This window comes from Moschus berezovskii, chromosome 5, assembly GCF_049115385.1.
Source record: "Moschus berezovskii isolate FMDL1 chromosome 5, NW_MosBer_1.0, whole genome shotgun sequence".
NCBI lineage: Eukaryota > Metazoa > Chordata > Mammalia > Artiodactyla > Moschidae > Moschus > Moschus berezovskii.
This window is the reverse complement of record NC_142464.1, coordinates 95,513,852-95,526,614: the sequence shown is the minus strand read 5'-3', so window position 1 is coordinate 95,526,614 and position 12,763 is coordinate 95,513,852. Positions and strand designations below refer to the sequence as shown.

Genomic DNA, 12,763 nt, shown 5'->3' with positions numbered 1-12,763 from the left:
GTGTTCTTTAGGTTATATACCTCATCACCCTATCACCCCAAGGAGAAAATAAAACCTGTGAAGGGGGGAACTTGCCAATCCAGCACACATAAATCAATGCCTGGCAGATGTGAGTCTTTGTCTAGCTCTGGCACATACATAGTACCCGAAATGTTCAATGAATAAATAAATGATGAACATATTATCTTAATAAACATTAACTCTAGGCTAGACCAGACAAAACATTCACACAAGAAAGCAAAATATTTGATCAAACCAGGTTCTAACCCTACACAGTCCAATTGCATAACTGAGACACCTGAGATAAGCCAGCTGGCCACTCTTGATCAGAACAAGGAGTCCTACAGTAGATATTATCTGAAGAATCAAGTCCTATATTTCTAAGGCTTCAGAGAAACTATTTTCCACTAATGCATTTTATTAAATTCTATTAAGTCAATCGAACGATTTCTAGAACACTTACCTCCTCTGTCAGTTTAGTGTTGGATTTTTCTAATGCATCCACTTTCGCCTGAAGGTTGTTTACAGTAGCACTATGAAGAGAAGAAAAAAATTAACAGTCTCTTTTGACATGCAGAACTGTATCCTATATTTTCTTTTAAAACATCCATCATACTTATCATTCATTGTTTACTGTCTACAATCCTCAATAGGCTTACAGGCTCTAAGACAGCTGACAAGGTGATGGGTGTCTTACCTGCTACATTCTTGGCACTAAAGTTTGTGTTTTTTTTCCCCTTGGAAGAAAAGTACTGTTTATTCAGATCTTGTTCATATTAACCATCCAGCCAAAGTATTTGGCCCCTGAGAGGTTACTTCTCTGTCAGTAAGTCAATTAGGGCTTATTCTCAGTCTATAAATAGCCTCATCCCCCAGATCAAAATGAACACACCCAAAGGCTTTTTGTGGGGGTCATGGGGCATGTGGGATCTCAGTTTGCCAACCAGGGATTGAACCCTCGACCTCTGCAGTGGAAGCAAAGAGTCTTAACCACTGGACGGCCAGGGAAATTCCTTAACAAGCATTTGTCGATGAAATTAAAAAGTTCATGCACTACACTGTACTTCAAGGTTTACTTATTTAATAATAATAATAGGCTACATGAATTATGATGTGCTTGACACACACTAAGCACTTTTCTAAATGCTTTTACTTGTACTATTTCATTTACTCCTTTCAACAACCCCATGTGCTAGGCACCTCCAACTATAGATAAAGAAACAGAAGCACTGAAAAAATAAATAATACTGTCATATTTATAATTCAGGGGCTTCCTTGGTAGCTCAGCTGGTAAAGAATCTGCCTGCACTGCAGGAGACCCTGGTTCTATTCCTAGGTCGAGAGGAGCGAAGGGATAGGCTACCCACTCCAGTATTCTTGGGCTTCCCTGGTGGTTCAGATGGTAAAGAGACTTGGGTTCGATCCCTGGGTTGGGAAGATCCCCCGGAGGAAGGAGTGGCAACCCATTCCAGTATTCTTGCCTGGAGAACGGCCATGGACAGAGAAGCCTGATGGGCTACAGTCCATGAGGTCGTGAAGAGTTGGACATGACTGAGTAACTACGCATAGCACAGCACATTCATTGTCAACTGTAACCGTATCTTTGCTAAGCTAACATCTCCACAGTTCACTGTTAGTTCATTATTAGTACTCGGTCCCCAGGAAAAATGTACTTAAATGTTTTGAGTTTTCTAGAACATGGAACCAAGACTGTAATTGATACTGATACTGGTGTAATCACATTTTAGGTCTTCAGTTCAGTTCAGTTCAGTCGCTCAGTCGTGTCCGACTCTCCGCGACCCCATGAATCACAGCACGCCAGGCCTCCCTGTCCATCACTCAAACTCATGTCCATCGAGGTGGTGATGCCATCCAGCCATCTCATTCTCTGTCGTCCCCTTCTCCTCCCGCCCCCAACCTTTCCCAGCATCAGAGTCTTCTCCAGTGAGTCAACTTGTCGCATGAGCATCTTACTTAAATTTAAATGGTTATCTTTCTTAAGATAACTATAAATAAGATAATTAAATGGATATATTAATTCTTATGAATTAGTCAACAGTTTTTAGACCATCAATGTACTTGAGAATACCAATACATTTTGGACAGCAGGAGAGGAGAGATTATTTTATGTTCTGGTCATGAAAAATACTTGGTGAGTACTTGGTAAATTAATGGTAGTGATGGTGAAAAGAGGGTAAATTAGTACTATTGATCCACTATACAAAAAATGTAAGGGACCAATGAGATATCATTAATCTAAAGGTAGTACAGCAGTGAGTGTGTCACCTAAGAATGGTCCTGAAATACATGACTGGATCTATTGAACAAGACTTCCAGTTTCAAGTGTCTCTGGCACAAATTTATGAGTTCTTCACTGAATATGTTTACATAATCACTAAAGCTCTAATTATATACTAATTTTATATTGCCTTTCATTAAAGCCCACCAAAACAGGTAAATGCCACATATCCAGTGCCTAGGCTCAGAGCTGTGCTAGCAGTAATCCTATATATATATTTGTTGAGTATTGTCTGAATTTATCCTAACTGCTCATCATCAGTTTATCCTTCTCTTCCTTCCCCCACACCAAAATCCCCAGAAAGTAATAGTATTTATTCATTCTTTACTTCAGGTGTCTGTTGAGTTCTTCTACATAGTTCTTCTGATCCAGAATTGCAGTAATCTGGCCATCTCTGAAGGGAAAAAAGATAAAAAATAGAGAAAAAGTAAATAACGTTAGAAATACCAAGATGTCCCACCTCCAATATTTTCATAAAACACAGGAAGGAAATTATGGCTCAGACACACCGAACCAGAAGACAGACCTAATTAGAATTTCCTCGACACAAGAGACCTGGAGGTTTAAAACTGTGAAGACCTTCCCAGCATATTCATAAAGCCCTTATGGCTTATACACCTTAATAACTTAGGTTACACGTATAATGTATAACCTATTAGAGGCAGTTAAAGAAAATAAATTATCTTCTTGCAATTCAAAATTTTTTTTTCTGCTTTGCTAGTATTATTTATAAGAACAATTTTCCATTTGTCATAAGAATTGAATTGAATTAAGCTTATTTGGGTGAAATAATAATTGTTCTCAAAGGCAATATATTTGCCTTTAAACGCTATTTGGTTTCACAATGAATGGTTTAAAGGCCTTTCACAAGATCAAATGTTTACTATTAAATGAGAAAATCAAGTGTGGAAAAAGGAGGTTCACTTCTGGGAACAGCTAATCTAGAACAGACAAAAGTTAGACAGACTTTTCAACTGAAAGAAAACTTTAAGGCCACATACCTCTAGGACTACTTAAAGGACAAGCGATATAATTTAGTCCAATGCCTAAGGTTAAACACTTCAGGCTAATTATGCTTTCACCTGCCACATATATAATGGGTAAAGGGTAAGATTGTGATTGCTAATTTGCAAGGTACCATATGAATATTTTAAAAGCTTTCAATGTAAAAATCATTTTAGATTTACAGAAGTTTAGTGCTGAGTTCCCATATACTCTGCTCCCCGTAGGGTTGACATTTTACATAATCCCATGATGCATGTGTCAGAGGGCAAATTTTAAGCAAAATGAGAATGTAGTTCTTCTGGTCAAGAAGACCATGTTTTCAAACACTACTTCTGAGAGATGGAGCATTAGATTCCCTTTATAAAACTTTATCTTATTTGCCCCTCAACCACATACCAGGAAAATCCACTGAACTAAAACCCCTTTTAGGGTTTAGCAGGCACAATAGATAATTTTTTATAAGACTATTAGAGATATATCATCAGAAATAATTTCAGCAAGTCTGTTAAAGCAGTACTATTGTAAACTTTAAATACTATCAAACAACATCGAAGAAAAAGAGAAAACAAATTTTTTTTACACGTACCCTTCACTACCTTTACTGCTGTTCCCATCCTTGAGATACATTGAAAAATCTATAACTCCAACCTACAGAGAGAATTTTCAGAATTTAATATAAACTTAGATACTTTTACCAAGCCATAACATGAATTTGAGGAAACTCTGGGAGATAGTGAAAGACTGGGGATCCTGGCATACTGTAGTCCATGGGGTTGTAAAGAGTCTGACACGACTTAGCAACTGAACAAGAACAACAAATGTCTCTTTCTAGGCACTTAAAAACAGTATTACAGTCATGACAATTACTAGAAAATTTTAATAAAAGACTTAATGCTTAATTATAATCAAGAATTGACAAGGGTTATAAGACTCAAGATTAAGTCAGTAGGATATGACTAAGAACATCAACAGAACACTTAACATAAACTTAAGGTTTTATTTGGCCTCCCTGGTGGCTCAGTCAGTAAAAAGTCTGCCGGCAATGCAGGAGAGCTGGGTTCAATCCCTGGGTCGGGAAGATCCCCTGGAGAAGGAAACGCAACCCACTCCAGTATTCTTGCCTGGAGAATCCCATGGACAGAGGAGCCTGGTGGGCTACAGTCACTAAGTGGTGTCCGACTGTTTTGTGACCCCATGAACTGTAACCCGCCAGTTACAGTTCCTGACCCAGGAAGCGAACCCGAGTCTCCTGCTTGGCAAGCAGGTTCTTTACCACTGAGCCACCTGGGAAGCCCAAATTTAAGGTTTACTGAATGTTAAATAAATAAATTAAGGTTTAATATTTTTTTCTCTTTTGCTTTTTTCAAATATTCTACTATTAAATTCCTGTGTATATATTTTGGTCTACACGTGTGTGTGTGTGTATGTTAGCTACTGAACCACGTAGCTATATATATATACACATATGTTTTTAACCTGTGCAAAATATTTTTAATGGAAATCACTGTTAAGACAAGAATTTGAAAAATATTCATTATGTATAATTTTTTATATTCACATCAAAATTAAAGAAAATTCTATTTATGACTCAGAATTTCTAATTTGGTTGGTATAATCTGATCAATCCAAATTCTGAGATAACTCAGAGTGACACACTAGGCCACTGAGTATCTCTCTCATACCTGAGAGTCCAAATCTTCTCCCTTCATACAGAAATTGGCATCAATGACATTCAGGCCTACCAACAGACCAGCAATTATAGCTCCTTCTTCTTCCATCATGAGGGCATTGGGTTCATAGAATTCACTGCAAGAGAAATCCATGGAATGCTCTATGTAATAAAACCTCAAGAATCCAGTGATGTAATCATGAGACAAGGAGTAAAGCATTTGTCTTGTGGTTAAATATGGCCACTGATGATATTATTCGGATACTTCATTTTAGATAACAGGTACATGAACAGACTCTAGAAAACAGACAGTCCAACTGAAAGAAAAGTGATCAGAACAGTGTTTTCATTGAAGTGAGTATTCATGCTTTCCCACAGATTTATATTTGAAATGCAAATAAAATTTTTCAATCTTTCATGCATCTAAAAAAATCTGTTAAGTTTGTTTTTAAAAACTGCCTTTTGCTTGATCTGCTTTAGTTTTTATTTTATTAAATATACATATTTTAATATATATATAGTATATATAAATATAATATATATCGAAGTATAGTTGATTTACAATATCATGTTATTCAGATATAAAACAAAGTGATTTAGTAATATATATACATATATCCATTCTTTTTCAGATTCTTTTCCCATATAGGTGATTAGAGAGTATTGAGTAGAGTTCCCTGTGCTATACATCAGGTCCATGTTATCTATTTTATATGTAATAGTGTGTATATGTCAATCCTAAGCTCCTAATTATCCCTCCCCCTTGATCTGCTTTATCTTAAATTCTATTTAAGTGCCACATTCCTTTAACATAGCGAATAAACATTTAAAAAATGTGAACTGTCAAACTAGTTACATTCTTTCGCTTTTGGCTAATTAACAGAAGTTGCCAAACAAGCATGCATAATAGGCTGAGGATGATTTAAAATGCTTGTTATCTTTTATTTAATAAAATCAGTTTTCATTACCAAAAAAAAAGCAGCACAAAAAAGGAGGTATACAAGAAACCCTGTAATTCTACCCACCAATGACCTGTTAAACCTTGATATATAATGTTTCAGATCATTTATGGAGACATATACTTATTTTTGAGGGATACTAAAAGGGCATTAAGCTGAAACTTCAATACTTTGGCCACCTCATGCGACGAGTTGACTCACTGGAAAAGAGTCTGATGCTAGAAGGGACTGAGGGTGGGAGGAGACGGGGACGACAGAGAATGAGATGGCTGGATGGCATCACCGACTCGATGGACATGAGTTTGAGTGAACTCCGGGAGTTGGTGATGGACAGGGAGGCCTGGCGTGCTGTGATTCATGGGGTCGCAAAGAGTCGGACACGACTGAACGACTGAACTGAACGACTGAACTGAACTGAAAAGGGCATTATACCATTAAACCATCATGAATTTCTTTCTGGCTTAACAATACTGTGAGTATCTTCCTATTTCAATAGATTCAGTTCAGTTCAGTTCAGTCGCTCAGTCGTGTCCGACTCTCCGCGACCCCATGAATCACAGCACGCCAGGCCTCCCTGTCCATCACCAACTCCCGGAGTTCACTCAAACTCATGTCCACAGAGTCGGTGATGCCATCCAGCCATCTCATTCTCCGTCGTCCCCTTCTCCTCCCGCCCCCAACCTTTCCCAGCATCAGAGTCTTTTCCAGTGAGTCAACTCGTCTCATGAGGTGGCCAAAGTATTGGAGTTTCAGCTTTAGCATCAGTCCCTCCAATGAACATCCAGGATTGATAATTATCTGCAATTTCATTTATACTGGTTTTATACCATTCCACCATATGATTGTAGTATAAGTATGTTCAGCCAAAACTCCCTTTTCCTTAGCCAACTCTCTCTAATCAACAGTTAGGCTAGTTTTGGCCTGTTCCCATGACTAATTCCACAGGCCAGGCATAATGTGCTGAAAATGACTTTGAAATAAAAAAATAAAAGAGAAACAAAGTACTTGAGTGATTCTGAATGGATAAAAATCCTAGAAGATCCCTGAACAATTAAATATTCTTTCATGATGTATCCAAATTATCAATACATAAAGACGAAATGACTTGAAATATTCATTTCAACCAATTTGACATCATAACTGAAACATCACTGCAATCTACTTGTTTTTAACAAAGTCACTTGGGACTGACTGCTCATGGTCAACCTCAATGATTGGTAATAATACATTTAATTGATGTGAGTTTCTCTTTTGTTTTTGATTCTCTATTAAAAATATTCAGTTCACTTCAGTCGCTCAGTCGTGTCCGACCCTTTGCGAGCCCATGAATCACAGCACGCCAGGCCTCCCTGTCCATCACCAACTCCCGGAGTTCACTCAAACTCATGTCCATCGAGTCGGTGATGCCATCCAGCCATCTCATTTTCTGTCGTCCCCTTCTCCTCCCACCCCCAATCCTTCCCAGCATCAGAGTCTTTTCCAGTGAGCAAATGGTAAAACACTTCAAAAGCATTACATGGATAATCTGCAAATTACCATCTCTCTTGATAACTGCACACATATTAATAGCCTGTGAAGGAAACTAAGAATTGGAATGAACAAGGTTCTTTAACATTTTATTCTCTCCCCAAAACCATACAGTACACATCTTCCTTTGTCTGGCTTCTGTTGTGCTTTACATGTGAGATTTGTACATACTGTTGTATGCAACAGTAGTTCATTTGCTTCCACCGCTGGACAGTATTCCATGGTAGGAATCAACTACAGCGGGTCCATTTTATTTGCTCTTTCAGTTGTACAGTCTACAGTACTCTTATGAACACTCCTGCACATGGTTTTTGGTACATATACACATGCATTTGTCTTAAGACATACCCAGGGTGTCAAAGTGCTGAGTCAAAGTGATTGAAAATGTTCTGTCTAGTTCATAAGACTGAACCCATTTAACTCTGGTGCCCTGTGATAAAGATCAAATTCTTTGGACCTCAGTTTGAATCAATAATTTTGATACAAATAATTTTGATTGAAGACACTCCCCTGTATCCTCTCTGGTAGCTCAGTCACTGAAGAATTTGCCTGCAGTGCAGGAGACCTGGGTTCGATCCCTGGGTTGGGAAGATCCTCTGGAGAAGGAAATGGCAACCCATTCCAGTATCCTTGCCTGGAAAATCCCATGGTCAGAGGAGCCAGGTGGGCTGCAGTCCATGGGTCACAATGAGGCGGGTACAATCAGGGACTAACACTTTCTCACTTTCTTTCTACTCCCCTGTAGCTACCTACAGCTTGAACACTAGACCCTACACCTCATCAAAGCTTGACCCTTGGAAAGTTGAGCCTTCTCTTTGTGGAAATAAATAAGCTTTCCCAAATGGTTACTGTTTCTCTTTCTCCTGATTTGCTTCATTTTCTTAGGCAAGAAAACAGCAATCAATAGCATATGCAGCCACAGCAACATTAAAACAATGCTCCATATTAGGATCTGTAGTGCAATTTCTTGTAGAAACTAGACTCTTGAAAAATTCAATCATGTCTTCAAATTCTGTTACTTGTTCTTATACTATTTCTCAGAGGCAATCTGCTGTATTTGTATTTCTTTCAGTAAATATTAAAGTCCTATAAGGTACATAAAGGCAAGTACACAAATCATACAATATGGCAGACTGTGTTTCCATAAAGAGAACATACCTATGTAACCACCACCATATTAAAAAACAATACGATTATAAGAACCTCCAAAACCACCTTATGCTCCCTTCTACTCCTGATTTAGTACCCTCACCCCACCAATGGTAGCTCTTTCCTGACTTCTATCATGAAAGGTAAGTTATGTTTCTGAACTTTATATAAATGGAATAATACACAGAGTATTTTCCATGTCTGGTTCCCAACAAAACCAGATTAATCCATATGGCTGTGTGAAGCTGCTATATGGTATTTCACTGTATGAGTACACCATCATTTACTTACCCATTCTACTGTGAATAGACATTCGGGGTCTATTATAAATATTTGGGGCTGGTACAAGCATTGTAATAGATATGAACATTCCTGTTCATGTCTTTTGTTAAACATAACTATGCATTTTTTATTGGATATAATAACTAGAAGTGGGATCCTTGGTCACAAGGAATGCTTATGATCAGCTTTTATAGAGGATGGCAGTTTAAGTTTCTATATTTATTAACTCACCAGCAGAGTTACTATACATCTTCTCCAACACTTGGCATTATCTGTCTTTTTCACTTTTGCCATTCTGTTGGTTGTGTGAGGTTATCACACTCTTGTTTTAACTTGTATGTACAAATGGCTAGTGAAGTTAGGTGTCTTCTCATGTGTTACTGGCCATTTCAATTTCTTCTTTTGTGAAATGCTTGTTCAAGTCCTTTACCGTTTTTATATTTGCTCATTTGCCTTTTTTTTTTTTGGATTGAAGGACTAAGTTCTTTATATAACCTAAATATGCATCGTTTGTTGAATATATGTATTCAGTTCAGTTCAGTTCAGTCGCTCAGTCATGTCCGACTCTTTGCGATCCCATGAATCACAGCACGCCAGGCCTCCTTGTCCATCACCAACTCCCAGAGTTCACTCAAACTCATGTCCATCGAGTCGGTGATGCCATCCAGCCATCTCATTCTCTGTCGTCCCCTTCTCCTCCTGCCCGCAATCCCTCCCAGCATCAGAGTCTTTTCCAGTGAGTCAACTCGTCGCATGAGGTGGCCAAAGTATTGGAGTTTCAGCTTTAGCATCAGTCCTTCCAATGAACACCCAGGACTGGTCTCCTTTAGAATGGACTGGTTGGACCTCCTTGCAGTATATGTATTACATATCACAAATATCTCCTTTAGAGTAATGAGTTGCCTTTCACTCTTAATCTAAAGAGTGTCTTTTGATAAACAGAAGTTCTTCATTTTAAGGTAACTAATTTATTCTTTTTTTTTTCCTTTATAGGTAGAAATTTTTGTGTCCTGTTTGCAAATTTTAGTATACTTTATGTGTCTGCTAAAAGTTTTATTGTTTTCTCTTTTCCATTTGTACCTATGACCCAACTTGAAACTATTTTGTGTGCTGCATTGGAATTTAATGTTACATGTCAACTTCTTGTCTTACAGAGCCTGGGTATATGTGAAGGTGTCAAAGCCTTTCCTGTTTTTCCGAAGGTGTTAGGTTTCGACCTGTCCTGCAAAGGACCATACTTATGCCACAGCGACAGTGTGAACACACTTCATAGAAAAGCATCTAATCTTAAGTATGCGTGTGTGTTTGATGTGGCAGAAGGCATTAGCTGAACTATGCAAAACTTTCATGAATCAACTGTTTCTGATCCACAAAAATGATAAATTTGTATGATTCCACCTAATATGATACAGAACATACCGAGAAAAGGAGAAAGTTCAACAAGAAGATCTTCATACCTGAGAAGTTCCTTCTTATTGATCAAAGCTTTCATGTATTCTGAAAGTTTCTTTTGCATTAGTGCCAGACGAAGCCAGGCTCTTCCTCTGCCTACAGGTGTTCTACGAAAACACAGAAACCAAAAAAGTAGCAGAAGCAGCGACGGAGGCCACAGTGGGACAGGCTCATTTACTCTTGCTAATGATCCCTCAGAACAGTGTGTGTACGAGGCGCTCCTGACACACAGCCCCTCTGCCACCACATTGCTATGTGAGTTGTATGAGGGCTGGTGGGGGCCAGGGCTATGCTGGGAGGAATGAATTACTGAATGAGACTACAATTTGAAGACCTCTGGGAGGCCAAACTGAAAAATGTCCCATCAGATTTGTTTTGGTAAATCTTAAGTTTAGTGTGGATCATGTAAGTACCCAAATAACAGTAATGAGGACACAGGCCATTCAGACCTCTACCTGATTAAAATTAGACCAATCTAATTTGGGAAGGTAATCACCTACTCTTTTTCAAGTTTCAAGGTGGGTTATGGATATCAGTCAGTTCCTGCAATTCACTTGACAACTGTTTTAATTGTGCTTCTCAAACTCCATAAGTCAAGTCTAACATGCCACCTCCCTAGATCTAATTTCTTGAGACTCACTAGCTGATACCCGCAAGTGCTTTGAAAAAAATAAGAAAATGTTTGGTATTTTAACATGAAGACAACCTCTCTTAGATCAATAATAATTATCCTTCACACTTCTTAATATTCTACATTACAAGGGCCCTCCTAACAATGTCTATTCATAATAACATTATGTATTTTGGATTGTTATGATATACATTATTACGGTCATCATTGTCTTCAGTCTCACCCCTAAAGGAAGCAGTTGACAAGAATGTTTTCCCTGACACACAGAATGCAATCTTAAACTTACTTAAGTCCTGGAAGATCTTTAACACTTGCTGTTATCTCTGCAGCTTCTGGAACAAGCTTTTCTACCAGTTCGAGAGGCCCCCAGAAGGATTTATTTTGTCCAAGAAAAGTTTTCTTAGCTAAGGTGATAAAAACAAAGGAGTAGTTTAATATCTTTTACATAAACATACTCTCAACACACACATACACACATACCCTACTAGCTATTCAGTGTGTTTTTCAGGGAATTAACCCCAGATTATGAGACAGTCTTAAAATTATTCATGCTTTCAGAATTGATAACATTTCATAAAAATAAAGAATTCCCTACTTCCCAAGATTCAGTTCTTCCTCTTTCAGGAGGAATTTATGGCCCACCTGTATATGAACAATAAAATATTTTAATAATGTCATGCTTTAAGCTGTGTGGTATTAGTGAAGAAAACAGTCTAGTGGAAAAGAATATGTAACTCAGGAGCAGGTTATCAAAGATTGGGGGAGAAAAGAAGCAAAGGTGAATAACATCAGGTCCTGCCCTTGAAAGCTTATGGTTAAGTGGGAAGAGTGTGGAAGCAAGAGTCTGGACATCAGAGTTCTAGCCCTTGCTTTGCCCCTACTTGCTGTGGGATTTTGAGCAAATCATGCCCCACTCTAGACCTGTATCCACCAGTGAAACACAATTGTCATCTTGAACTAGATACTTGTAACAGTGCTTCCAGCTCTAGCTTTTCAGGATCTGTATATTTTAAGCCTTATACTGTCAAACATATTTCTGTACCCACACAGGTCGTATCCCAGTAGATTAATATGAATTCAAGATTCTTATTCTTTGGCTCCATAAGGAAAGCTTCTCTTCTTGAACACGTATTGCTAGGAAACAGGTGCATGCACATTCTCATTTTGAGGCCATGGCCTACCTTTCAAGCCATGTTTCAGGCAGTGCTCCATCACCACAAAGAACTGCTGCAGAGGTGCGTAGTCAGAATCCAGAGTTCTCCCCAGGTTCAGAGCAGATTCGATCAAGCCCTTGATACTCAGTTTGGCCATGTTCATCAGGTTCATGCGTTCGTTAGCCATGAGATAATTAGGATCTGCAAACCCAAGGGGGAGAGCGTGGAGCCTGGTTACTGGAAACAGCACATTTAAAAATTCAGTCTAATTTCACTACGTTGACATCTGCATTGATGGTGCAAAAGTCACAGTGGGTAAGACTATTGATGTCTTGGCAAGAATCAAGGCAGTGACACCAAATTATAGTAATAGTTGCTGTGTTCTTCTCCGCCACGCACTTGCTATTTAAAAAAAAGAAAAAGAGAGATGCCAATCTTCTTTGGGAATATTCTTGGCAGAACACTAAAAGGTGTATTTATTTTATGAAAATGTAAACCTTGAGCACAGTCTTTTAATATTCTCACCACTGCCTCTGCCACTACCCTGACCCAGGCCGGTCATAACTCACTACTGCACAGCGCCTACACGGGCCACTTCTACCCTGCCCCTGCCCCACCATTCTCTACAGCTTGTGA

The 12,763-nt window shown here is 38.5% G+C and overlaps 1 protein-coding gene across 8 annotated transcripts in view; it reads right to left on the bottom strand.

Annotated features, from left to right (window-relative positions):
- Nucleotides 1-12,763, bottom strand: part of RUFY3 (RUN and FYVE domain containing 3) — a 95,846-nt gene that overhangs the window by 24,793 nt on the left and 58,290 nt on the right. For all 8 annotated transcript variants that reach the window (XM_088836379.1, XM_088836376.1, XM_088836378.1 and 5 more), the window contains 7 exons: nt 12,155-12,328; nt 11,260-11,377; nt 10,348-10,449; nt 4,987-5,110; nt 3,891-3,952; nt 2,628-2,693; nt 464-533 (listed from right to left, as the gene is read on the bottom strand). In XM_088836379.1, the coding sequence (XP_088692505.1) occupies nt 464-533; nt 2,628-2,693; nt 3,891-3,952; nt 4,987-5,110; nt 10,348-10,449; nt 11,260-11,377; nt 12,155-12,328 (716 nt within the window). The remainder of the gene's footprint in view (nt 1-463; nt 534-2,627; nt 2,694-3,890; nt 3,953-4,986; nt 5,111-10,347; nt 10,450-11,259; nt 11,378-12,154; nt 12,329-12,763) is intronic.